The 25,488-nt window shown below is 42.9% G+C and overlaps 1 protein-coding gene across 1 annotated transcript in view; it reads right to left on the reverse strand.

Annotated features, from left to right (window-relative positions):
• Window positions 1–900: 900 nt before the first annotated feature.
• The window catches only part of capns1b (calpain, small subunit 1 b), a 51,674-nt gene continuing 27,086 nt past the window's right edge, over window positions 901–25,488 (reverse strand). The window contains exons 5-11 of the mRNA XM_059951018.1: window positions 25,046–25,103; window positions 22,398–22,462; window positions 20,731–20,799; window positions 19,287–19,365; window positions 9,668–9,784; window positions 6,881–6,939; window positions 901–3,911 (exon numbers count right to left, since the gene is read on the reverse strand). Of these exons, the coding sequence (XP_059807001.1) occupies window positions 3,885–3,911; window positions 6,881–6,939; window positions 9,668–9,784; window positions 19,287–19,365; window positions 20,731–20,799; window positions 22,398–22,462; window positions 25,046–25,103 (474 nt within the window). The 3' untranslated portion in view covers window positions 901–3,884. The remainder of the gene's footprint in view (window positions 3,912–6,880; window positions 6,940–9,667; window positions 9,785–19,286; window positions 19,366–20,730; window positions 20,800–22,397; window positions 22,463–25,045; window positions 25,104–25,488) is intronic.

Consider the following 25,488-nt stretch of genomic DNA (forward strand, 5'->3'; position numbering starts at 1 on the left):
TTTGCTCCATGGGTCCACAACTAGCTGCGTAAAGAACTGCTTCCTGATGTCAGTCTGATCCTCACTGATGGATTAATTTTGAAGAAGCAGCTTCCATCCACCTTACTTATACCTTTAATGATCTTGAACACTTTTATCATGTCTCATCTCATTCTACAACGACTTAGCTAAAAACATTTCTTTCAATCTTTCTTCATAGCTCATACCCTGCCGACCTGGAATGAGTCTTGTTGCCTTTCTCTGGACTCCCTCCAGTACCTTCACATCCCTCACAAAATACGGAGACCAAAATTGTACACAGTACTCAAGGTGTGGCCTTACAAGCACATTATACAGCTCAAGGAGAACACCTCTAGACTTGAACTTCAAAGTGTGCTTTATATAGGCCAAAATTCTATTAGCTTCCTAATTGCTTCTGTACATTGTCTAGAATGTTGATAATGATGAGTCTACGAGGACACCCAAATCCTTCTCATACGGTGCACTTTCTAACTCAAGACCCCCAAATTATATATTTATATCTAATAGTTCTACTTCCTAGATGTAATATTTTACATTTACTCACATTAAATTTCAGTCATTTATCCACCCACATCTGGACTTTGTTTGGATCTAACTATACTGCTGAATGTTATCAGCCCACCCCATAATTTTGAGTTATCTGCAAACTTAACTAGTTGTGTGTGCTTATCCAAATCATTAATGTAAATTATATAGTTACAAAATTAGAAACAGCAGCAGCCCCAAAACTGATTCCTGTGGAACCCCACTTTGAATGTCTTCTAGGTGTGAAAATGATCCTTTCACCTTAACTCACTGTTTTCTGTTTGCGATCCAATTCTGCGCCCATTCACACACCTTACTCCAAATCCCTGTACCTTGTCAAAAACATTCTGCAAGTCCATGTTATCATAAATTTTATTGCCCCTTCAGAGAATTCCAGCATTTCAGTATTACAGGCTTTCTGAGAACATACCTGTTCTTATCAACTGCTTTTCAATCTCATTCTTTATTAAATGTTCCCATTATCTTGCTTACAATACACATTAAGCTTACTGGTCTATAGTTACCAGTATCGATACGGTCACCCTTCTTGGGCAATATTAGCTCATTTCTAGTCCTTAAGGACTTCACCAGTCTTCACTAATTTTGAAAAATACATGTTAGGGGTTTGTATATATCATCACAGACTTTTAAGTACCCTTCAAGATATGCTGCCTGACCCTGGAGATTTAGGTCCTTTTCAGCTAAAGCAGGACCTCACTTTCCAAGATCGCTAAATCACTTAAAATAATCTTATTTTTCGCTACACTTACTGGCATATTGGTAACATCTTCGCAGGTGAATACTTTAAACACACTCAACTTCCTCTTTGACGTTTCTTTTACTGCTAAAGTATTCAAGAAATCTCTAGGGGTCAATCTCAGCTGAGATCCTTCTCAAACAACAGAAAATCTGCAGATGCTGGAAATCCGAGCAACAAACACAAAATGTCGGAGGAACACAGCAGGCCAGGCAGCATCTATGACAAAAAGTACAGTTAGCGTTTCAGCCCAAAACCCTTTGGCAAGACTCCTTCTCAACCTACCTTTTGACAATCCACACGTCCCTCTTGACTATAGCTCTCATATTTTCATATGCTCTTCAATTAACAGCATTAGCAAGCAGGTATAAAAATGTACCTATTAAAGTAGTTAACTGTAGAAATTTGATACTCAGCATGGCCAAAATGCTGTATAACCATGACTCATTAAGACATCTAATTAATTCTAGAGAATATTGGTGTATTTTACCTTTGATTTTTTAAAGAAATGATCAAACAAGTTTTTAAAAAGTGGATAGATTTTCTTTTAATAAAAACCATACAGATTGGCCACTGAAGGAAGGTGCAACAGGTAAGCAACAACAGAGGCAGGTTAGCAACTTTCAGACGCATCTGTTCACCCCGCAACTCTCTTCCCCATTTCACTACAGCAGGGTCAGTAATCACACATCGCCCAACAGAACCTCAACACTAGAACAACTCAATTTCCTGACAAAATTGTGGGGGTTGTTTTTTTTTGGCAAGTTAGTGATGGAGAGGCTGTTTGTTCCTGGTCCAACAACCAGCAACAAGTACCCCACATTGGGCTTACTGAACCCTTTCCCTCCTGATCTACAAGCTCCATGCTTTGGCACACTCCAGACACCAGGAGGGAAACTTCTACTAACACTAAATGGCAAAAGGAAGCATGGTCTTCCATAATGACGATGTCAATTAGCCAAACATTTTATGCTACCAAGATCAAGAATTGCAAATAGGTTCATTGGATTATAGCACATCACTATTGATGCAAATAGAATTATCTTCATCCTCAAGAAATTGATGCAGAAAGGATGGCTTCCTCAATTTCTCTTCAGTCTAAATGGGGAACTATTGGCATAACTCTAAATGATTCCAGATTCCAGTGCAGCTAGGAAAGAATTAGCCTTGTGCTGAATGGGTCCTTGTTGAGCACAAACTAGTTTCAACAGCAGCAACATACCTTTTTTTTTTAAATGAAATTAGTTCTTAAAGAAGCCGATTTGGGGATCAAAAGCTGTTGCTCTCATTCAACTTTTTCCAGATGATCCTGCTTTTGTGCAATGGGACCAGCAAAAAAGTTCCACAGGATGAAATAGGGATCATTTCAGCAAAATCATAAGTAATGTTCCTACATTCGAACAAAACGAAACCTTCAAGAGGATCGTGATAGATGAAAGCAGTTAGGTTGAGATAAAGATAGTGTTTTACAGTCTTTACAGTCTCTGTCCCACTAAGTACGAAGCACGTGAATGCAAACTTGACTTTTCCAAGGTTGCGGTTATTGGCAGATTAACCTGGTTTCAAATACATTTCAGTTTTAAACTCGTCCATCAAGGAATCTGAATGATGCCTCATGACCAATTCAAGAAAGATGATGGTTCCTTGAGTTACAGCTTCACCACGAGAGGCTAAGTAATGCAGATGAAATGGGTCTTAAACTAGCAAGCTTCAAATGGCACTTTGATACTTATACATTCCACAAAATAAAGGACAAACGTTGAACCTGTCCTCCCTTTAACCCACAAATGAACTCTGAACCGACACAGCAATTTCAGCTATCTTACCTAATGGCTAATATCTTTCAGGTAGACATTCAATCTAAGATAATATTCAATAGGTCAGGCAGTATCTGCAAAGAAAGTTAAATTTTCAGGTAATCCAATCTGAGGTGTTAGCTCTTGTTCCTCTCTCCAAACATGCAGCCTGACTTGTTCAGTAGTTCATTTTTGTCTCAAATTTCCATCGTCTGCAGCTTTTATTCCCCCCCACCCCCCAAAGGATTTGGTCACAGAGAATCCCAAAGCTTTTTTTGCGCTCTAATTTTCCTCAACCCTCTATTCAAAAGCAGAGAGCAGGAGAGGCAGAGAGACCGGAGGATGGGAACCAGAAAGGGGAAGTGCAGGAAAACCATGGACAGGGCACTCTGCATCTGTGGAGATAACGGGAAGGACTAACTGCTGACCACATCTCTACATCTCCATTTTTAAAGCCCTTTAATCTCCCATCTTCAGCGTTACCTCTGCAGAACCTCCAATTCCTAGAATAGAACGACCTCTGCTTTTGGAAGCCAGCAGTTAGTGAAAAGAAGTAGATTTCAGAAGTCAAGTTCACCTGCCTTTGCAAAGTCAGCAACATTTCCGAACAAGCCATATTGATGGAAGTCTTAGTAACTATAAAAAGCTAACATGCAGAAAAATATATTTTTCACCCACAATGCCCACCCCACCCCAAGCAAAGGACTATTTCTCCAACTACATCAGCCAAGTAGTGCCACCAGGATCCTCTGCTCTCTTCAAAGGGCTGATGCTGAGGCGGATGTTCACGAGTACATGGTGAGCTGCAGCCACTAGAACAGAGAGGAGAAGAATGTTAACGTAGTTGTCTCTCTGCAGTACCAACTCCTTTCTCACAGGAGCTTCTCAAAATAAAACTAACCGATGACAAATCACCAACCTGTAATATTAACTGAATGACTTATTGAATGTTGACCCATCTTTTACAAGGAATTTTCTCCTCCAAGATGCTATTCACTCAATGGCCACTTTATTAGGTACTGCCTGTACTGAGTGCATGTTCCTGCGTCTGCTGCTGTAGCCCATCCACTTTAAGGGTCAATGTGTTGTGCATTCAGAGATGCTCTTCTGCACACCACTGTTGTAATGCCTGGTTATTTGAGTTATTGTTACCTTCCTGTCAGCTTTTTCACCCAAAGGCAACATTTTCACCCACAGAACTGCCACACCATTCTCAGTAAACTCTAGAGACCATTATATGCAAAAATCCTGGGAGATCAGCAGTTTCTGAGATACTCAAACCACCCCTTCTGGCACCAACAATCATTCAATGGTCAAGGTCACTGAGATCACATTCCTCTCCATGTTTAGTCAGAACAACTGAACCTCTCATGACCATGTCTGCATGGGTTTATGCACAGAGTTCCTGCCACATGATTGGCTGATTAGATATTTGCATTAACAAGGTGTGCAGTGTCGGTATACAGTGTAATTAGAACTGACCGACTGTGGGCCAGAATGACCATTTCTGCGCTGTATTGCTCTCTGAATCCAGAGTCCACACTGACCACCCATTTACTCACTAATCCAACATTGATCCCATTTATCGTTCTTCCAACATTCCTATTAACTCCATCACATGCTGAAGAAATTTCGAGCAACCAACTACCCCAATCTACAAATCTTTAAGATGTAGGAGAAAACCCACACTGTCATAAAGAGATATTCCACAGCAGGATCAAACCTGAGTCTGCTATTTTCACCTGATTACCTAAAAATTTTACAGATGCAAAGGGCGGAAAGGCCTAATGATGTGCCAGTTTAACAAACATGCTAACTGTGCTCCACCACAGGATTCTATATCATTTATATTAACGGACACAATCCACTTACCCAAATTCAAAGTGTGATTTTGACAAACATTTCCCTCAACTCACACCAAAGTAATATTACTTTTGTTTATTTTGTCATGGTTGTGTTCATCTCCACACCTCGTGGCATATTAGGTAACAACCTTGCCAGTTCTTTATGATTTTGTCTGAGTTGTTTTATTTATTTTGTATATACAAGTCCGGTGTGGATACCACTACACCATTGGCCGACACATTGTGTCATGGGCACATGTACAAATTATTAATTTAATTTACATAATTTGTGTTATGTTTGTAATGTACTGACGCTGAACTAAAACCCAAATTGAAAACCCCACTCAGAAATCCAACAATTTGACTTCAGTGAAATTTCAGACAGAATTTCAAACCAGCCATGCATCACGAGCCTATTGGCTTACTTCAGTCATTTCTATCCTTCAGTGTGTACTTCTACACTGCCCCAGTCCCAGTGCAACATCTAACAACCACATGCCTGGCAACAGGGAGTGGGCACAACTGCCAGCTTAGCTACACCCAGACAAGGAAACAAACTCAAACCTCTGAATGGGCACGATACAAACGAGATTCAAATGTCACAACAGCACAAGCTTCAGGTGAAGCCCTGGCTTTGCTGGTTGAATGTCTGCCTTCTCATCACTGATCAACTTGCACACAGTTACAGGTCATTCATTGGCAAGTCACGTTCTCTGTAGTGAGACAGGCTGATCTCCATTCCAGCAAACTAAGAAGCTCTTGGTGCTTCAGAGTCAAGGATCACAACCAGAAAGTTATCAGTCAAATCCAGCATAACCACGCAAGACCATAAGATATAAAAGCAGATTGAGGCCATTCAGCCTATTGAGTCTGCTCCACCATTCCATCATGGCTAATTTATTCCCTTCTCAACCCAATTCTGCTACCTTCTCACTAACCTGTGACGCCCTGACTAATGAAAAACCTTTTAACTTCTGCTTTAAATTTACTCAATGAACTGGGTTCCACTGCCACCTGTGGCAATGAATTTCAAAGTTTCACCACTCCCTGGCTAAAGAAATTCCTCATCTCTTTTCTAAAGGGATGTCCTTCTATTCTGAGGTTGTGCCCTCAAATCCTAGACCCCATCCCCAGCTCCAGTACAGTCAAGTCACTTTTTATTGTCATTTCGACCATAACTGCTGGTACCGTACACAGTAAAAACGAGACAACATTTTTCAGGACCACGGTGCTACATGAAACAGTACAAAAACTACACTGAACTATGTAAAAACAACACAAAAAAAAAACACTAGACTACATAGACCTACCCAGGACTGTATAAGGTGCACAAAACACCCACTCCACATCCACTATCTAGGCCTTTCCATATTTGATGGGTTTCAATGAGATTCTTCACCCCCCCCCCCCAATTCTTCTAAACTCCAATAGGTACAGGCCCAGAGCAATCAAACACTCCTCAACTCCTCATACAGTAACATTTCGATTCCCAGATTAATTCTCATGAACCTCCCCTGGACCCTCTAAGGTCACTTTTTTTTTTCTTAGTTAAGGGGCCCAAAACTGCTCACAATACTCCAAGTACAGTCTGGCCAGTGCCTTACAAAACTTCAGCATTACATCTTTGCTCTTATAGTCTAATCCTTTGAAATAAATGCCAACATTGCATTTAGCTTGCTCATCACAGGCTCAACCCAAGTGATCAATTAACTCTGCAAGTACAAGTTCACTGGAAACAGTGAACCGAACCATTGACCTCTGCACTGATTGATCAAATTCACTCTGGCAAAACCTACACAAATAAGAGTATCTGCATGGAGCAGCTCCTCATGAGGATTTCTAAGAGGAGGGGAGGGGGTACAAATTTCCACATCCAGAGTGAAACAGGTGCTGGTTAGCAGAATCCACATCCAGTGAAGGGGACAATTTGACCCTACCTCAACAATGTTAACTTTGATGGATCCATTTTTGTCCTTGTCCAGCGCATTGAAGGATCCTGAAAGTGAAAAAAAGGAAATAAGTTTATAACCAGGAACTCAATCTGCTATGTCACAGTCAGAGGGCTTGATGATCATTTATGTTGTGTATTTAATATTTGTATAATCTTGTATTTATGTTGGTTGATTAAGCATTCTTACTTGTTTAAATAATTCATGAGTTACATATAAATGTGAATTCCATATGACATTGTGTTACCACATGATACAGGTGAGCCTTGCAAAGTGAACCCAAAGTTCAAATCAGTTTAACGTTTTGAAGTTACAAAATATAATTATTTACTCCTTCCTTGTACAGAGATGCAACCACTCCCTATTGTCACCTACACCCTCCACCATTTGGCTCCCTTGTTCTTGAATTCAACATCTACTCAAACTCCATTCATTACTGCAAGCCATAGGAAACCCCGAAAGTGTAAGCCAAACACATCTTGTCATAGTATGGAACACTTCTTCCTTCAGTCCTGCTCTGATCCTCTGCACTTCGTTTCTGGGTATATTAATGACTGCATCCTGCCCTCATAATCCTGCCCTCATACTGATGAGAAAGTTTCATGATTAATGCTGCTATTTTCCATCCTGTGTGGATTGGGGAGCATGCCTTATGAAAATAGGTTGAGTGACCTCGGCCTTTTTTCCTTGGAGCAAAGGAGGGTGAAAGGTGACCTGATAGAGGTGTATAAAATGATGAGAGGCATTGATCGTGTGGATAGCCAGGTTTTTCCCTCAGGGCTGAAATGGCTAATACAAGAGGGCAGTTTTAAGGTGCTTTTAAGTAGGTACAGAGGAGATGACAGGGTTAAGTTTTTTTTTTATACTCGCAGAGAATGGTGAGTGCGTGGAATAGGCTGCCAGCGACAGTGGTGGAGGCAGATATGATAGGATCCTTTAAGAGACTACTGGACAGGTACATGGAGCCCAGAAAAATAGAGGGCTATGGGTAACCCTAGGTAATTTCTAAGGTAAAGACATGCTTGACACAGCTTTGTGGGCTGAAGGGCCTGTACTGTGCTGTAGGTTTTCTATGTTCTATATTCACCTTCCCACCCCATCTCTAGATCTCCTTCCAATGTCATGGAGGTGGTCAGCACAGGATGGACTCTTTGCCCCATCACATCCAGTGCTGTGTGCACTATGCACACCCACAGACACAAGAGATGCTGGAAATCTTGAGCGACACACATAAAATACTGGAGGAACTCAGTAAGTCAGGCAGCATCTATGGAGGCGAATAAACAGACAAAATTTAGGGCCTGTGGGGTATTTTTGGGGGTTAGGACATATAGCAAATAACTTTAGCCACCAATTTTCAGATCTGAATATAAACTGTAGATTAAATTTAAATTGTAGCTCTGGACAATGGGATCCTAGAGCTGTGAAAACAGCAGCTGATAAAAAAAACATAAGGTTGATTAGCAATGCTTCCTTTGAATTACCTTTATCATTCACACCTCCTTTGCACCCAATGATTAACATTGTCTGGAATGTGGGTGTGAAGGAGGTGTAAATGCTATTATATGTAATTCAAAGGAAGCATTGTAGAAGATGGCCGATATAGAATTGTCCTTTGATCTTTAGTATACAAAATGTCTTGTAATATTGGGTCAAGCAGAACCCAGGTCACTGGCAATAATAGCTTTATGTGCAGACATTATTCTCGTATTATTTTATTATTACATGGAGTGAGAAACAGTGAAAAGCCCTTCTTGTATTCAGTTCATACGTATCAAATCATTGAGGCAGAACAAAGTAAAACAACAATGTAGAAAAAATGTTACAGTTACAGAGAAAGAGCAGTGCAGGTAAATGTTAAGGTGCAAGATCATAATGAGGTAGATCATGAGGTCAAACATCCATCTCATGCTAGGATGGAAGCTGTCTGAAGTCTGGTGGGTCTTGCTTTCAAGCTTTTGTATCTGTAACATGGAAATGGTCCAATTTCCATGGTTTCTCATGGTCCCAAAACACATCCTCTACAGCAGGGCTTCTGAACCATCTCATGCCATGTACTAATACCATTAAGCATGGACGCCAGGGTGGGAACCCCTTCTATACAGTGAGGTTCACTGATGCCTCAACTTTGAGGAGGCTGAAGAGAGCCAGAGTATCCATATCGCAATCTTATACAGATGCACAGTTGAGAGCATGCTAACTTGCTGCACCACTGTGTGGCACAGAAACTGCACTGCCAGGGGCAGGGTAATTAAAGCTGCCTAACGCACGTCATGAAGGATTTCACCCACCCTGCTCATGGATCACTTCTCCCACTCCCATTAGGGAGGAGGCCATGTAGCATCCACACCAGGAACACCACTCAAAAACAGTTACTCTCCCCCAAGCAGTAAGGCTGATCAACACCTCCACCCATTAACTCATCCCTCCACCAGTACTTTATCATTTCCAGCCAGAGTCACTTTATGTACAGAGACTCCTGTACCTAGTGTCACTTTATGGACATACACTCAACGTATACAAGCTAATTTATATTTATCATGTTTTTAAATTGGTGTTTTTTTTGTGCTCTATCAGATCTGGAGTAACAATCATCTTGCTCTCCTTTACACTCGCATACTGACGAATGACAATAAACAATCTTGAATCTTCAAACCAGGCGCTCTACTCCATGTCAGAGCCATTTTGCACCTTTACATCAAACTCCCTCCCCCATTCTTATCTAGCTCCTCACTAAAGGCATTAAAAGCAGCAACACAATCCCCCATTACTTACTGAGCATGGCATCCAATCGGACTAGGCAGGCGATGTAGTTATCAAAGTCCATGTCTCCAGATTCGTTGGCATACCGGCGGTACAGCAGTCGGTACAGATCATCATTCAGAGGATATCCTGCCAGGGAAAGAAAAGAGACGGTTAACAAAAAGGTCCCTGGCCTGCTCCTGGATCCATGACTGCAGAGCTTCAACCTGCAGTTTACCGTGCAACAGATACACAGATAAAAAAATAGACATTTGCACAGTACTGTAGTAATTTTATGTATTGCACTGTACTACTGCCACACAAAAAAGGCAAATTTCATGACACGTGAGTGATGATAAACCTGATTCTGATGTGGGTTTCTGCTATGGACTGAGTGGGAAGGGAGTACGGAGAGGGGAATCATGGTTGGGAAAGGGGAAGGAAGAGAGGAGAGAGCAGGAAGCACCAGAGAGGCACTCTGTAATGATCAATAAACCAACTGTTTGGAATAAATGATCTTGCCTGGTGTCTCAGGGCTTGATGTGTCTGCACCCTTGCTACCCACTGCCCCCCTGCCCCTAGCATTCCTTCTCTGCCACCTGTTCCACACCATTCCACCCTCACCATTCCCAAGACCATTTGCTCCCATGTGGCGTCTTTGCACTGTGGGTGGAAACCTGGAGACATAGAAAAAGCCCACGCATTCCACAGGGAAAACAGAGACTCCTTACAGAACAAACTCTGAATCTCAGAACACACCGAGCTGGAATAGCTTTGCACTAAGTGCTACACTACCTCGGCTGCCCAATTAATGGAACATCATCACAAGGTCAAGTCTCCGAAGAAGCTGCACAAACAAATCCAGCCTGGCTCTCCACTGCAGACGAAGCAACGGCACTCAACAGAACATACCAGACCGCAGTCTACCATTTTGAAGTAGGGTGTGGGAAGCCATCCAAGCCACTGGCAGACCTCAATCAAAATCTAGTTGCAAAATGAAACCGTACACACATTACTAGTCGTCATATTCTTCCCCAGCCCTCGCAGTAACCATCCATTTTTGATGAACACAAGAGACTGCAGATGCTAGAAGCTGGAATTTAAAATAGCTGCTGGAAGAGCTCAGTCGGTATCTGTGGTGGCAAGTGGAGTCGATGTCTTGGGTCAAGTCTCATCTGCACTCCATCTTTAATGGTTGTGGTGATGTCACGTTTCCTCCACCAAGGATATATTCAAAAAGTGTTAGCTCAAGGACGTTGCATCCATCATTAAGGACTTCACTATCTGGGACATTCCCTCTTCACATTATTACCATGGGGGGGGCGGGGGGGTGGAACCACACACACCAATTTCAGGAACATCTTTCCCTCCACCATCAGACTGCTGAATGGTCCATGAACACTACCTCACTATTCCTCATTCTATTTAATTGTGTAACTTACAGCAATATCTATGTCTCGCACTGCACTACTGACACAAAACAACAAATTTTACAAACTCTGGTGATGATAAACTATTCTGAATCAGAGATTGTGAAAGGAACTAAAGAAATGCAAGTCCTTTCCTTCCTTCTGGACAGACTACTGCAGTTTGCAGCCATTGACCTGTTGAAAGGGAGGAGGAAGAAGTTTAGCATAATTTTTACAAAGAGATTGGGATAAACACATGAAAAAAAACTTGGCAAGAGGGATTACTTCCAGGGGCATGAAGGGCCACTTCCTGTGGTGGTAACCTGCAGCTGAATAATGGTTGACATTCCCTCCAAGCATTAGATGGCACACTAGAGCAAGCTTGATCTAGTGTTGGCCATGAAAAGAAAATCAAAATGTTACTGGTAGGGAGAAATTCCAGAAGTGTAGGAACGTATTGATGTTGAGCCCAAGATCTCCTCAGAAATGAAATAGCAAGGACTGGGATTAGAAACTTTGAACTTTGGGATGTTAAATACACAAAGTAAATTATTAAAAAATGTATATATTACACACTACCCTGAGATTCATTTTTTTAAAAATAGAGAGAAATTCAGCAGAATCAATGAAAAACTCCACACAATGTGCAAAAGACAACAAACTGCACAAATGAATAAAAACAAATAAGTACATAGTACTGAGAACCCAAGTTGTGGAGTCCTTGAAACAGAGTGTGTTGTGGAACCCATCAGAATTGAGATGAGTGAAGTTATCCGCACTGGTTCAGGAGTCTGACGGTTGAGGAGTAATGACTGTTCCTGACCCCGCTGGTGGATGTACCTCCTTCCTAACAGCAGCAACAAGGGGGAATCCTGGGGGTCTTTGATGATGAGTGCCATCATCTAGTGGCAGTGTTCCACGCACAGGTCCAATGGTGGGGAGGGCACTGCCTCTGATGGACTGCGCTGTGTTCACCACTTCTTGTAGGATTTTCCGATCATGGGCATTGTTTCCATAACAGGACATGATCTGAGAACAAATCTAGGCCTTTTACTACCCATTCAGTCTGTTGCAGAGCCCCTAACTCCAGGTGATTATCTCTTTTGCACCATTGAATCCCTGGATTCTGAGCTGTTTCCCTTTGATTCTATTCAACAGAAAGGCTCAGGAGACAGAACTCTTCAGCACATTACAGGCCCTTCAGCCTACAATGCTGTACCAACCATGTATTCTATGAAGTTTCCATAACCTGATCACTAGTGACGAAACCCCCAGGGACAAATAGTTCCAAGATCAAGACTTCTCATCAGTAAGACAAGAGAGTTAATTGCGGACTTCAGGAAGGAGCAAATACCAATCCTCAGAGGGATCAGAAGTGGAGAGAGTGAGTAGCTTCAAGTTCCTCAGTGTCAAGATCTCGGAGGATCTAACCTGGTCCCAACATATCGATGTAGTTATAAAGAAGGCAAGACAGCGGCCATATTTTATTAGGAATTTGAAGAGATTTGGCATGTCAACAAACACACTCAAAAACTTCTGACAGGCTGCATCACTGTCTGGTGTGGAGGGGCTACTGCACGGGACCAAAAGAAGCCGCAGAAGGTTGTAAATCTAGTCAGCTCCATCTTGGGTACTAGCCTACAAAGTACCCAGGACATCTTTAGGGAGCGGTGTCTCAGAAAAGCAGCATCCATTATTAAGGACCTCCAGCACCCAGGGCATGCCCTTTTCTCACTGTCACCATCAGGTAGGAGATACAGAAGCCTGAAGACACACACTCAGCAATTTAGGAACAGCTTCTTCCCCTCTGCCATGTGATTTCTAGATGAACATTGAAGCTTTGGACACTACCTCACTTTTTTTTTTAATATACAGAAATTCTGTTTTTGCACATTTAAAAAATCTATATGTAATTGATTTACTTGTTTATTATTATGTTTTATTTTATTTATTTATTTCTCTCTCTGCTAGGTTATGTATTGCATTGAATTGCTACTGCTAAGTTAACAAATTTCACATCACATGCCGGTGATAATAATCCTGATTCTGATTCCCAATCTGGGATCCAGCAATCCCTTACTTAAGGGCACTGGTCCAGGGCATATAAAAGGATGGTAACTTCTGGTCCAGAGGTTCTCTTGCTCCTTTATAGATTTCCACCACAGACCCAACCATTTTTATTATATTCTACACAGAATGTTCCAGTTTGAGAACAAATTGTCTGGAAGGAACATTTTCAACTAATAACACAAGAGATTCTGCAGTTGTTGGAAATCATGAGCAAACAAAATGGTGGAGGAACTCAACAACTCAGGCAGCATCTATGGAGTGTTATGAATGTACCACAGCTCTGAGGGGCCGAAGGGTGCAGGGTAGCCCCCTCCTTTGTGAGAATCGCAAGAGCATTATTGGGTTGGGTCAGAGGACCCAGGAAATGAGAGAGAGAGACATGGCCATTGTCTCCTGGAGACAATGTTTGTGGATTGGGGACTATGCTATGTGCAAGCCCTCGGGCAAAGTGGGCTGGTTGAGAGAGAGATTGCATTACCCCAACCTGATTGACATCTACTACCCTGCGAGTTAAGATAAAAGAGGGGCTGTAGAGACAGCCCCTCAGACGCACCAGAAGAAACGCTAGCTATCCCGTAATAGCGGGAAGCCATTTGAAGGAAGCCACGTGCGTTCGGTTCCCTTGCCTGGGGGCTGGTGGCTGGTACCACGGAAAACGACTTGGAACTAACAACGGGGAACCAACTCCCCCCGACTCAACGGATTGGCCTCATAAAAGACCCGGGCAAGTTTCAAACCATCTCTCTCTTAAACCCAAAGAGCTGCAGCTTGAAAGGACAGTGACTTTTATCTTTCCATCGGACAATACAATATCCCCTAGACAAATGATAGAGCTATTACTTAATTGATGATTATTATTATACCCGTGTTTTTAGATTAAGTATTGACGACGTATATTATCTGAATGTCTGTATTAATCTTATTTTTGTGCTCCTTTATAAATAAAGACTTTTAAAAATAGTACCATCAGACTTCAACGGACCTCTCTATCTTTGCTGGTAAGTGATCCAGTTACGGGAATTTCGTAACAGGAGGAAATCAGCAGTCAACATATCAGGCCAAGACCCATCATCAGGACCGACTCCTCACGAAGGGTCACAGCCCAAAACATCGACTGTTTATTCCCCTCCACAGATACTGTAATTGGGTCTCTACCAAAGGAGGTGCAAGGTGCTCTTTCCTTCCACTACCCTGAAGGTCACCCTTGGGCAAAGTGCACATCTGCTTAGCCCCTTCCCCCAGATCAGGGTCACATGATCAGGGTCAGCTGGTCGTATGAGCAGCTGGTGCACACCACAAGTCCTGGTTATGTGACCACTGACACCAGGCAGAAAATCTCTGAAGAGTATTGATAATGGCTGGGGTCACCCGTCTTGTATAAGTATACTTATACCGTATAAGTATACCGTACTGGATACTGTTGATGGGGATGACCTACCAGGAATGAGTTGTAGTGGTCCTGCCTCTGGCACAGAGGTTGAACCCTCAACTAGAAAGGGGAGGAGGGAAGAGAAGAGAGCGATAGTTTTAGGGGATTCTATAGTTAGGGGGGCAGATAGGAGATTTTGTGGGGCAGATCGGGAGTGTCGGATGGTATGTTGCCTCCCTGGTGCAAGGGCCCGGGACATCTCAGATCGGGTGCAGGCTATTCTTGAGAATGAGGGCATGAACCCAGATGCAGTGGTCCATGTAGGGACCAATGATGTAGGTAAGGTGAGTGAGGGGGTCCTGCTTAGAGAGTTCAGGGAGTTAGGAGTGAAGCTGAAAAGCAGGACCTCCAGGGTGACAATCTCCGGATTGCTACCTGTGCCACGTGCGAGTGAGGCGAAGAATAGAATGATTATGCACATTAATACGAGGCGGAGAGCATGGTGCAGGAAGGAAGGGTTCAGGTTTCTGGATAATTGGTCTTTGTTCCAGGGACTTTGGGATCTGTTTCGAAGGGACAGTCTACATCTGAACCGGAGGGGTACTAACATTCTTGCAGGAGTGTTTGCCAGTGCTGCTCGGGGGGGTTTAAACTAGATGTGCAGGGGGCAGGGATCCAGATCCAGAGGGTTGGTCAGAAGGTGCATGGGGTTAAATGTGTACAAGGTTTGGGTGATCTTGAGAAGGTCATCAAAATTCAGGGTGCAATTAGCCCGATGGAAGTTCAAGGAGCTGGGTTAGGTACAGTAGACAGTGTTTTAAGCAAAGAGAGGAGGAATGGGCTAAGAATTCCATACTTGAATGCGCGTAGTGTCAGAAATAAGACAGATGAGCTTGAAGCTCAGATGAAAATGGGGAACTACGATATTATTGGGATAACGGAGACATGTCTGCAAGGGGATCAGGCCTGGGAATTGAGTGTACCAGGGTATACGTGCTATCGTAGAGACAGAAATATGGAAAGGGCGGTGGGGTGGCCCTGTTGGTGAAGAATGAGATTCAGTCCTTAGCAAGAGGTGACTTGGGAACAGGGGAAGTAGAGTCTGTGTGGATTGAGCTGAGGAACAGTAAGGGTAAAAAGACCCTAATGGGTGTTGTGTACAGGCCCCCAAACAGTAGCATGGATATTGGGTACAAGTTGATTAGGGAGTTAACATTGGCATGTGCTAAAGGTAATGCAGTCGTTATGGGAGATTTCAACATGCAGGTGAACTGGGGGAATCAGGTAGGTGCTGGACCCCAGGATAGGGAGTTTGTGGAGTGTGACAGTGGATCAGCAGTGGCAGATATTCTTGGCCATAATACAAAAGATGTAAATGCAGTTCATTCCAATGAGAAGGAAGGATTCAAAGAGGGGGAAGGGGCCACAGTGGTTGACAAAGGAAGTCAGAGATTGTATAGCGTTAAAGAAAAAGAAGTATGACAGGGCTAAGATGATTGGGAAAGTTTTAAGGAACAGCAGATCTTAACTAAAAAAGCAATATGGAGAGAAAAAATCAGGTATGAGCTCAGTCTAGCCAGGAATATAAAAGGGGATAGCAAAAGCTTTTTTAGCTATGTGAAGAGAAAGAAGATAGTTAAGAACAATGTTGGCCCCTTGAAGAATGAATTGGGAGAAATTGTTATGGGAAACAGGGAAATGGCAACAGAATTTAATGCGTACTTTAGATCTGTCTTCACCAGGGAGGACACAAGCAATCTCCCAGATGTATGGATGGGCCAGGGTCATAAGATATCAGAGGAATTGAGACAGATTGACATCAGGAAAGAAACTGTGATGAGTAGACTGGTAGGACTGAAGGCTAATAAATCCCCGGGTCCAGGTGGTCTGCATCCGAGGGTTCTAAAAGAGGTGGCTCAGGAAATTGTGGATGCATTGGTAATCATTTTCCAATGTTCCTTAGATTCAGGATCAGTTCCTGAAGATTGGAGAGTGGCTAATGTTATCCCACTTTTCAAGAAGGGAGGGAAGGAGAAAACGGAGAACTATCGCCCTGTTAGCCTAACGTCAGTCGTGGGGAAGATGCTTGAGTCCATTATTAAGGACGAAATAGTGGCACATCTAGATGGCAGAAATAGGATTAGGCCGAGCCAGCATGGATTTACCAAGGGCAAATCATGCTTGACTAATCTGTTGGAGTTTTTTGAGGGTGTAACAAGGATGTTAGACGAGGGTAAGCCAGTAGATGTTGTATACCTAGATTTTCAGAAGGCATTCGATAAGGTGCCACATAGGAGATTGGTGAGTAAAATCAGAGCTCATGGCATTGGGGGCAGGGTTTCAACATGGATAGAAAACTGGTTGGCAGATAGAAAGCAAAGGGTAGCAGTGAATGGGTGTTTCTCGGACTGGCTGGAGGTGACTAGTGGGGTACCACAGGGCTCTGTATTGGGACCACAGCTCCTTACGATTTATGTCAATGATTTAGATGAGGGCATTGAAAACTATATCAGCAAGTTTGCTGACGATACTAAATTGGGTGGCAGTGTGACATGCGAAGAGGATGTTAGGAGAATACAGGGAGACTTGGATAGGCTGAGTGAGTGGGCAGATACTTGGCAGATGTCATTCAATGAGAATAAATGTGAAGTTATCCACTTTGGAAGCTGGAACAAGAGGGCAGAGTATTGTCTGAACAGTGTAGAGTTGGGTAAGGGAGAAATGCAAACAGACCTAGGAGTCCTAGTTCACCAGTCAATGAAGGTGAATGAGCAAGTGCAACAGGCAGTGAAGAGGGCAAATGGAATGTTGGCCTTTGTTACAAGGGGAATTGAATACAAGAGCAAGGATGTTCTTTTGCATTTGTACAGGGCCCTGGTGAGACCACACCTGGAATATTGTGTACAGTTTTGGTCTCCAGGTTTAAGGAAGGACATTCTGGCAATTGAGGAAGTGCAGCGTAGATTCACTAGGTTGATTCCTGGGATGGCAGGGCTGTCTTACGCAGAGAGATTGGAGAGATTGGGCTTGTACACGCTGGAATTGAGGAGATTGAGAGGGGATCTGATTGAAACGTTTAAGATAATTAAAGGATTTGATAGGATTGAGGCAGGAAATATGTTCCAGATGTTGGGAGAGTCCAGTACCAGAGGGCATGGATTGAGAATAAGAGGTCAGTTATTTAAAACAGAGTTGAGGAAGAGCTTCTTCTCCCAGAGAGTTGTGGAGGTGTGGAATGCACTGCCTCGGAAGACGGTGGAGACCAATTCTCTGGATGCTTTCAAGAAGGAGCTAGATAGATATCTGATGGATAGGGGAATCAAGGGATATGGGGACAAGGCAGGGACTGGGTATTGATAGTGAATGATCAGCCATGGTCTCAGAATGGCGGTGCAGACTCGAGGGGCCGAATGGTCTACTTCTGCACCTATTGTCTATTGTCTTGTAAGGACACTGTCCAGAAGAAGGCAATGGCAATCCACTTCTGAAGAAAAATTTGCCAAGAACAATCCTGGTCATATGATATAGCACGTAATGATGTCATATGACATGGCATGTAATAATGATAATCCTGTATTCTATGTCTTCGAGCTTTTCCTGAGCAAGGAATTTCACTGCACCAGGTGTTTAATCAGAGTCAAGTAAAGAGTAATCTGAATCAAATTTTGTTTGTCGGACAGCGTGGCAGTGTAGTAGCAGAGTCAATGGATGTGACTATCTGTGCGGAACTTGCTGAGGTTTCCTCCTACATCCCAATGATGTACAGGTCATTAGTTAACCATGAGCTGCACCCAGTGTGAAGCCGAGAGGGAGAATATGAAGGGTTTGATGGGAATGTTAGAACAATAAGGTAATGGAGGATTTGTGTAAAAAGACACACACACACCCCTGCACCCCCCCCCCCCCCCCCCCCACTCAGCAAGTCAGGCAGCATATATGGAGAGGAATAAAGAGTCAACATTTCAGGCCGGGACATTTCATGAGTCCTGATGAAGGGTCTCAGCTTCAAATAAAGACTGTCCATTCTTTTCCATAGATGCTTTCTGACCTATTAAGTTCCTCCAGCATTGTCTGTGTCTGGATTTCCAGCATCTGCAGAATCTCGTGTTTACTCATTTCCATAGATCCTGCCTGAGCTGCTGAGCTCCTCCAGCATTTTGAAAGAATTCCTTTGGATTTCCAGCATCTGCAGAATCTCGTGTTTACTCATTTCCATAGATCCTGCCTGAGCTGCTGAGCTCCTCCAGCATTTTGAAAGAATTCCTTTGGATTTCCAGCATCTGCAGGTTTTCTCGTGTTGATGGAAAGAGTGGTCACTGGTTGGGCGAACTCATTCAGCTGAAGGGTGTTTCCATATTGTTTGTGTCTGTAACATGGAAGGTGACTGGATTGCCAACTTCTGGGCAGTGTCCCCAGACGGGTGACCCCAGCCATCATTAGTACTCTTCAGAGATTGCCTGCCTGGTGTCAGTGGTCACACAACCAGGACTTGTGATCTGCACCATCTGCTCATACAACCATCTACCACCTGCTTCCACGGCTTCACATTACCCTGACTGGGGTCTAAGCAGGTGCCACACCTTGCTCAAGGGTGATCTACAGGCTAGTGGAGGGAGGGAGCAATTTACACCTCCTTTGTTAAAGATTCATCTCCACCCCACCACCTAAAAATATGTTAGAACAATAAATACAAGTATGCACCACATTATAGAGGGAGAGTTGGAAAAAAAGACACCAGAAAACCAATGACCACCTGCTCCCCACAAGGGATTTACCAACCCAACAGTCCACCATTTCATCTTACCTGCAGCTTCGAATGCCCCTGGCAGCTCCTGGCTGTTAATGGTCCCTGAACAGTCAGCATCAAACTGTTTATAGACTGCCTGCAATGCGAGAATTAGCAGTTACACCAAACTCCATGCAAAGTCAACCCCTCACAACCACCCAAATATAGATAAGAGCCGGACAACGCAAGTTCCACAAGTCTGTATGGTTATCAAGGTACCCATCTGAGAAAGTGTCATCTTTTATCGCTGGCAAAATCGCGCCAAGAACAAAAAACACCACTACCATTTTAAACTAAGGGCAGCTACAGTCCTAAGTTGCCTGGTTAACGATCTTGAAAACTCAACCTTGTACCCTTGGACCACAAGACATGGCAACAGAATTCGAGTATTCAGCCCAAGTCTACTCAGCCATTTAACCACGATTGATTTATTACCCCTCTCAACCCCATTCTCCTGTGGGCTCCCCATAACCTTTGACACCCTTACTAATCAAGAATCTACCAAACTCCACTTTAAAAATACCCAATGACTTGTCCTCCACAGACACCTGTGGCAATGAATTCCACAGATTCACCACCCTCTGGCTAAAGAAATTCCTCCTCATCTCCGTTCTAAGTGGATGCTCCTCTATCCTGGGGCCGTGCCCTTTTGTCCTTGGCACACACACTATAGAAAGCACCCTCTCCACATCCACTACCTACACCTTTCAAAATTCTATAGGTTTAATGAGATCCCCACTTCTAAACTCTAGCAGATACAGCCCTGAGTCATCAAACACCCCTCAGGTGTTAACCCTTTCATTCCCAGAATCATTCTTGGGAACCTCCTCTCGAGCCTCTCCAGTGCCAATACCTTTTCTTAGATAAGGGTCCCAAAACTGCTCAACATACCACAAATGCCTTATACATTACTTATATATTATTGTCCTCTTGAAATTAATGCTGATGTTACATTTGCCTTCCTCATCACCAAGTCAACCTGCAAATTAACCTTTAGCGACTCCTGCACAAGGACTCCCAAGACCTTTTGGACCTCTGATTTTTGAATTTTCTCTCCTTTTAGAAATTATTCTTCATCTTTATTCCTTCTACCAAAGTGTATGACCATGCACTTCCATCTTGTGAATGTAGCATGAATGTAGCATCACTACATTCCATCTGCCACTTCGGTGCCCATTCTCCCAATTTGTACGGGTCCTTCGGTAGACTCCTTGCTTCCTCAAAACTACCTGCCCCTCCACCTCTCTTCATATCATCCGTAAGCTTGACCACAAGGCCATCAATTCTGTTATTCACATCAACATATTCAGTAAAAAATAAGTAGTCCTAGTACCAGCACATGCATGAGAAGAGTCTGGATTAACAGAGACTAAGAAAACCTCAAAGTAACTAGGGCACATTCTGCTCAGGAGTATGAGTCTCACACGTCTCGTGACTCCATGTAACTCAACATTACACACACCTGCCATTTCTTAATCTTTTCCCAAAGGTACTTAAATTCTTCGAAGCCCAGTCTCCCGGTGCTGTCAGCCTGAAGTAGGTCAGTTAAGGAAATGTAACCAAGACATTCAATGCACAGACTCTATACAGTGTACAAAAAAGAATAGAAATAGTTCTCCTGGACCCTTCTGAACCAAGTCCAATTCTGTGGTTTCAGTGCTTCCAAATTGCAACCATAGATGCAGGAAACTCCAAAAAGCAAATCCTCCCTGTCGCTACTGATCATTTTAGCCTACACTGTTCTCAAACATTCTTGAATAATGAAGAATGGCATCACTTATGAAGTCACCATGGTTGCCAATCAGATAAACCAATCACTGTCAAGTCTAGTTGACCCCTGACCAAGGATTTGGTTCAAACACAACAAATCACATGAATTTATGGCAAGTTTACTGATGACAACACTGACATTGGCTGAATCAAAGGTGGTGACAAACCAGTATAGAGGAGGGAGATTGAAAATCTGGCTGAGTGGTTGCCATAAAAACCACATTACTCAATGTCAGCAAGACCAAGGAGCCAGTCCTCATTCGGGAATCAGAGGTGGAGAGGGTCAACAACTTTAAATCCCTCAGTGTTATCACTTCAGAAGACCTGTCCTGGGTCCAGTGTGCAAGAACAATTATGAAGAAAGCACAGCAGTGCTATTTTCTTAAGAAGTTTGCATAGATTCAGCATGACATTTAAAACTGACACACTTGTATAGATCTGTGGTGGGCAGGGCATTTACTGGTTGCATCACAGCCTGCTATGGAAATACCAACACCCCTAAATGGAAAATCATACAAAAGGTAGTGGATATGGGGCAGTCTACAAAGCCCTCCCCACCAAGTGGTGCACACATCTATACAGGGCATTGTTGAAAAAAAGCACCATCCATCATCGGGGATCCCACCGCCCAGATCATGCTCCCTATTGCCATTGGACAGGAGGTACAGGACCCATGCCACCAGGTTCAGGAACAGTTATTACCCCTCAACAATCTGGACTGTCTTGGCCCAAAACATCAACTCTTTATTCCTTTCTGTAGATAATACCTGACCAGCATTTTCTTCTTTTATTTATTATATATTTCACAGATACAGCATGGAACAGTCCCTTCGGCCCAACAAGCTGCACTGCCCAGCAACTCACCTATTTAACACTTGCCTAATACAGTGACCAATTGACTTTTGGACTATGAAAGGAAGCCTACACGACCACAGAGAGAACATACAAACTCCTTGCAGAAGATGCTGAAATTGAACTCCAATCACCAACACACCAAGCTATAATAGTGTCACATTAGCTACTGACTGCCCCATTTTGTGTGTTGCTCTGGATTTACAGCATCTACAGAATCTCGTGTTTCTGGGAGAACGGAAGTGGTTGAGCAGAGCAAGCCCATGTTTAGGTAGTGAAACATGTAATGCTGACTCTCACACACCAGCAACCAATCCTTCACCCCCGAATTCAATTTAGATCCTCTAGGTTTTAGGAAATTTATTTTCCTGCAGCACAGACCAGGGAATTAAATAAGTGATTTCCCAAGTGTGGCTCAGCCCGTCAAGAGCATTGTGTGAGAAGCAGAAAAGGCATCAGTTAACGTCCTTGATCTGAGAGGCAGAGGTGCCTTTAATGAAAGGATACATCCATCACAGCCACCATACTGCGGCAGGATTCCAGGCTGAAACCATCAGTCTTCAGGTCAGCATCTGCGGCAGAGAAGAAACTGGTTAACTGGCAAATCCCTTCCAGATGAGCATTTCCATGAGGAACTTGGCAGGCACCTCATAGTACTGAAAAGCAATCACTGTTTCTGCATCACCCTCCAAATTCTTCGTCAGTCACACAGGCATTAATCCTGCCAAGTTTAGATCTGTACTAATCCTGTTCTTCAGCACTGTTCAGCATCCCTGACTAGCATTGTTCTCAGAATTAAACAGTTACTATTACGCTAGAAATAAGGACAGCCCCACAATAACCAATTAACAAACAGCAGTGCCCATTTTCAATAATGGGATACACGCCAAATCATTTCTCAAAGCAGAAAATTAGCTTTTTAAATTTATATTTTTAAATTATTTTTGGTCCAATTTTGGTCAATTAACTTGTTAATCCATAGATACTGCAATGTGCAAAGAAACCCACGCGGTCACAGGGAGAACGTACAAGCTCCTTACAGAATGTGGTGGAATTGAACCGCTACCCTATCAGGCCAACCTAATATGAAAGCCATCTGTTGTTTCCCCAGCAGCAGCATTGCTTGTAGGTTGATGTTATATTGTTTAGAAATTAATCTAAAGGCATCAGTAAGACTGTGAATTAAATGTTATTTTTGAGTTTATTAGACACTAAACTTGACGCTAATGCTTTACACATGCTATATACCAGTAGTACTTACTTGTTGGATTCCTATAATATTTTCCTGCAGGAAACTTAACCAAATTCTTACTTATCTGTGTATATACTTATACTTTATTGTCACCAAACAATTGACACTAGAGCGTACAATCATCACAGCGATATTTGATTCTATGCTTCACACTCTCTGAAGTAGAAATTGAAGTATAATAAAAATTTAGATTATAAATCATAATTAGAAAATAGAAAAGGGAAAGTAATGTAGTGCAAGTCAGGTCTGGATATTTGGATGGTACGGCCCAGATCCAGGTGAGGATCCGTTCAGCAGTCTTATCACAGTTGGAAAGAAGCTGATCCCAAATCTGGCCGTATGAATCTTCATGCTCCCGAACCTTCTCCCGGAGGGAAGAGGGACAAAAAGTGTGTTAGCTAGGTGGGTTGTGTCCTTGACATATTTATTGTGTGAATGGAACAATGTGGTATTGCACTGCATTTTGTTTTTTTTTTCCAGTTTCACTCCTTATTCACCGCCGTGCCATTGAGTCTGCAATAAACCCCCAAGGAGCTAGAGGCCATTCCCCAACTCTCATGTCATTTTTGAATGGAGTTTGGCTGACAGTTACATCTCAGCAAGTGCAGAACAATAACACAGCCCATACCGGCACATTGCCCTACTTAACATACATCAACCACTTGACCACCAATGCTTTTTGCAATGCTCCGAATGAAGTGATGACAAGAGGCTGTCCATGTACGATTTGTTTAGCCAAGGTTTCCTACAGTCACTTCTCTAACAAACTTTCACAAACTATGATGTCCTGATAGAGGCGCATAATATGATGAGGCATTGATTGTGTGGATAACCAGAGACTTTTTTTCCCCCCAGGGCTGTAATGGTATGTCAGGGGTAAGTTTTTCTACATAAAGAGTGGTGGAACACACTGCCTGTGGTGGTGGTGGAAGCAGATACAAAAGAGTATTTTAAGAGCTTCTTAGATAGGTACATGGTGCTTAGAGAAATAGCCGTCAATCTGTTAGGATAATTCCAGGCAGTTTCTTGAGTAGATTACATGGTCGGCACAACATTGTGGGCTGAAGGGCCTGTAATGTGCTGTAGATTTCTATGTTCTCTACCTGGTCTCTCTGGACAAACACTACAACTAGTGAAGAAAATCAAAATCCACCTACAAGCGGTGATTAGCTAGTGCTAGACTAGAGTGCTACACACACCAAGGTGCAAAGAGGTCCCTTGTTTGCATAGAGCTCAGAGTAAATAGCAAACATGGTATAATAAACAGAATAAGTGAAAAACAGCACAATGTTGTAAAGATTTAGTACAAAAAAGTACAACAGTGACGGTAGTACAATAACAGAGAAGAGAGTTAAGAGAACTTGCATTGAACAGAACAAATGGCTTTTTCTACTGAAGGGGGATGAGACGAGAACTAGAGGTCATGGGTTAAGGGTGAAAGGTGAATTGTTTAAGGGGAACACGAGAGGGAACTTCTTCATTCAGAGGGAGGTGAAAGCGTGGGACAAGATGCTAGCGCAAGTGGTTCAATTTCAATTTTTGAGCAATTTGGATAGGTGCATGGATGGAAGGGGTATAGAGAATTATGATTCACATGCAGGCCAAAAGGAATGAGGCAGAATCATAACTCAGCAGACTAGACAGGCCAAAAGGCCTGTTTCTATGTTGTAGTGTTCCATGACTAAAACCAACTGAGAGGTCGCCAGTTTAAATATCTAAATAAACCCATCTGCAAGTGCAACACTACAAACTGCGAGGATAGCAGCCAAGATTCCTTGACCAAATTCTCATCTAAAACTCCAGGGACTATCAACCGAGCAAAACAAAACACACTTCAAACTCAATTTTATACAATATCACAGCTATGAGATTCCCGAACATAGAATATTAACAATATACTTACGTCTGCATACTATTTTGTTGAGAATATTCATCAGCTCTGTTGGACTAACTTCCATGTCCTGCAAAATAAATATATATCTTAGTTTACAATATTTGGCATCAATTCCAAGGGAGTGTTCAGCCACCGACCATTACAAAAGGAACACAGGGAAATTTAAATCAATCTCCTCCTTCTAGCCATCTGAACTTTAGTAGAAATCACCATTCAACAGGAAAAGCACATCAGACTAGTTTTATTAAATTAAAGGCTGATTGCAAACAAATCCTACTTCTGAACCTTGGTCTTTAGGAACTTTAGGCACTGGTGTACAATTTTCAAACACCACTCACCATCGGGCACCACCTCACAGTGTGGGACGCTACTTAGCTGCACACTCAAGCTGAGGTCAGTGACAGCACCCTGTCCCATTGAGATCACAGAAGATCTCTCCTGCACTGTACACA

This window comes from Hypanus sabinus, chromosome 26, assembly GCF_030144855.1.
Source record: "Hypanus sabinus isolate sHypSab1 chromosome 26, sHypSab1.hap1, whole genome shotgun sequence".
NCBI lineage: Eukaryota > Metazoa > Chordata > Chondrichthyes > Myliobatiformes > Dasyatidae > Hypanus > Hypanus sabinus.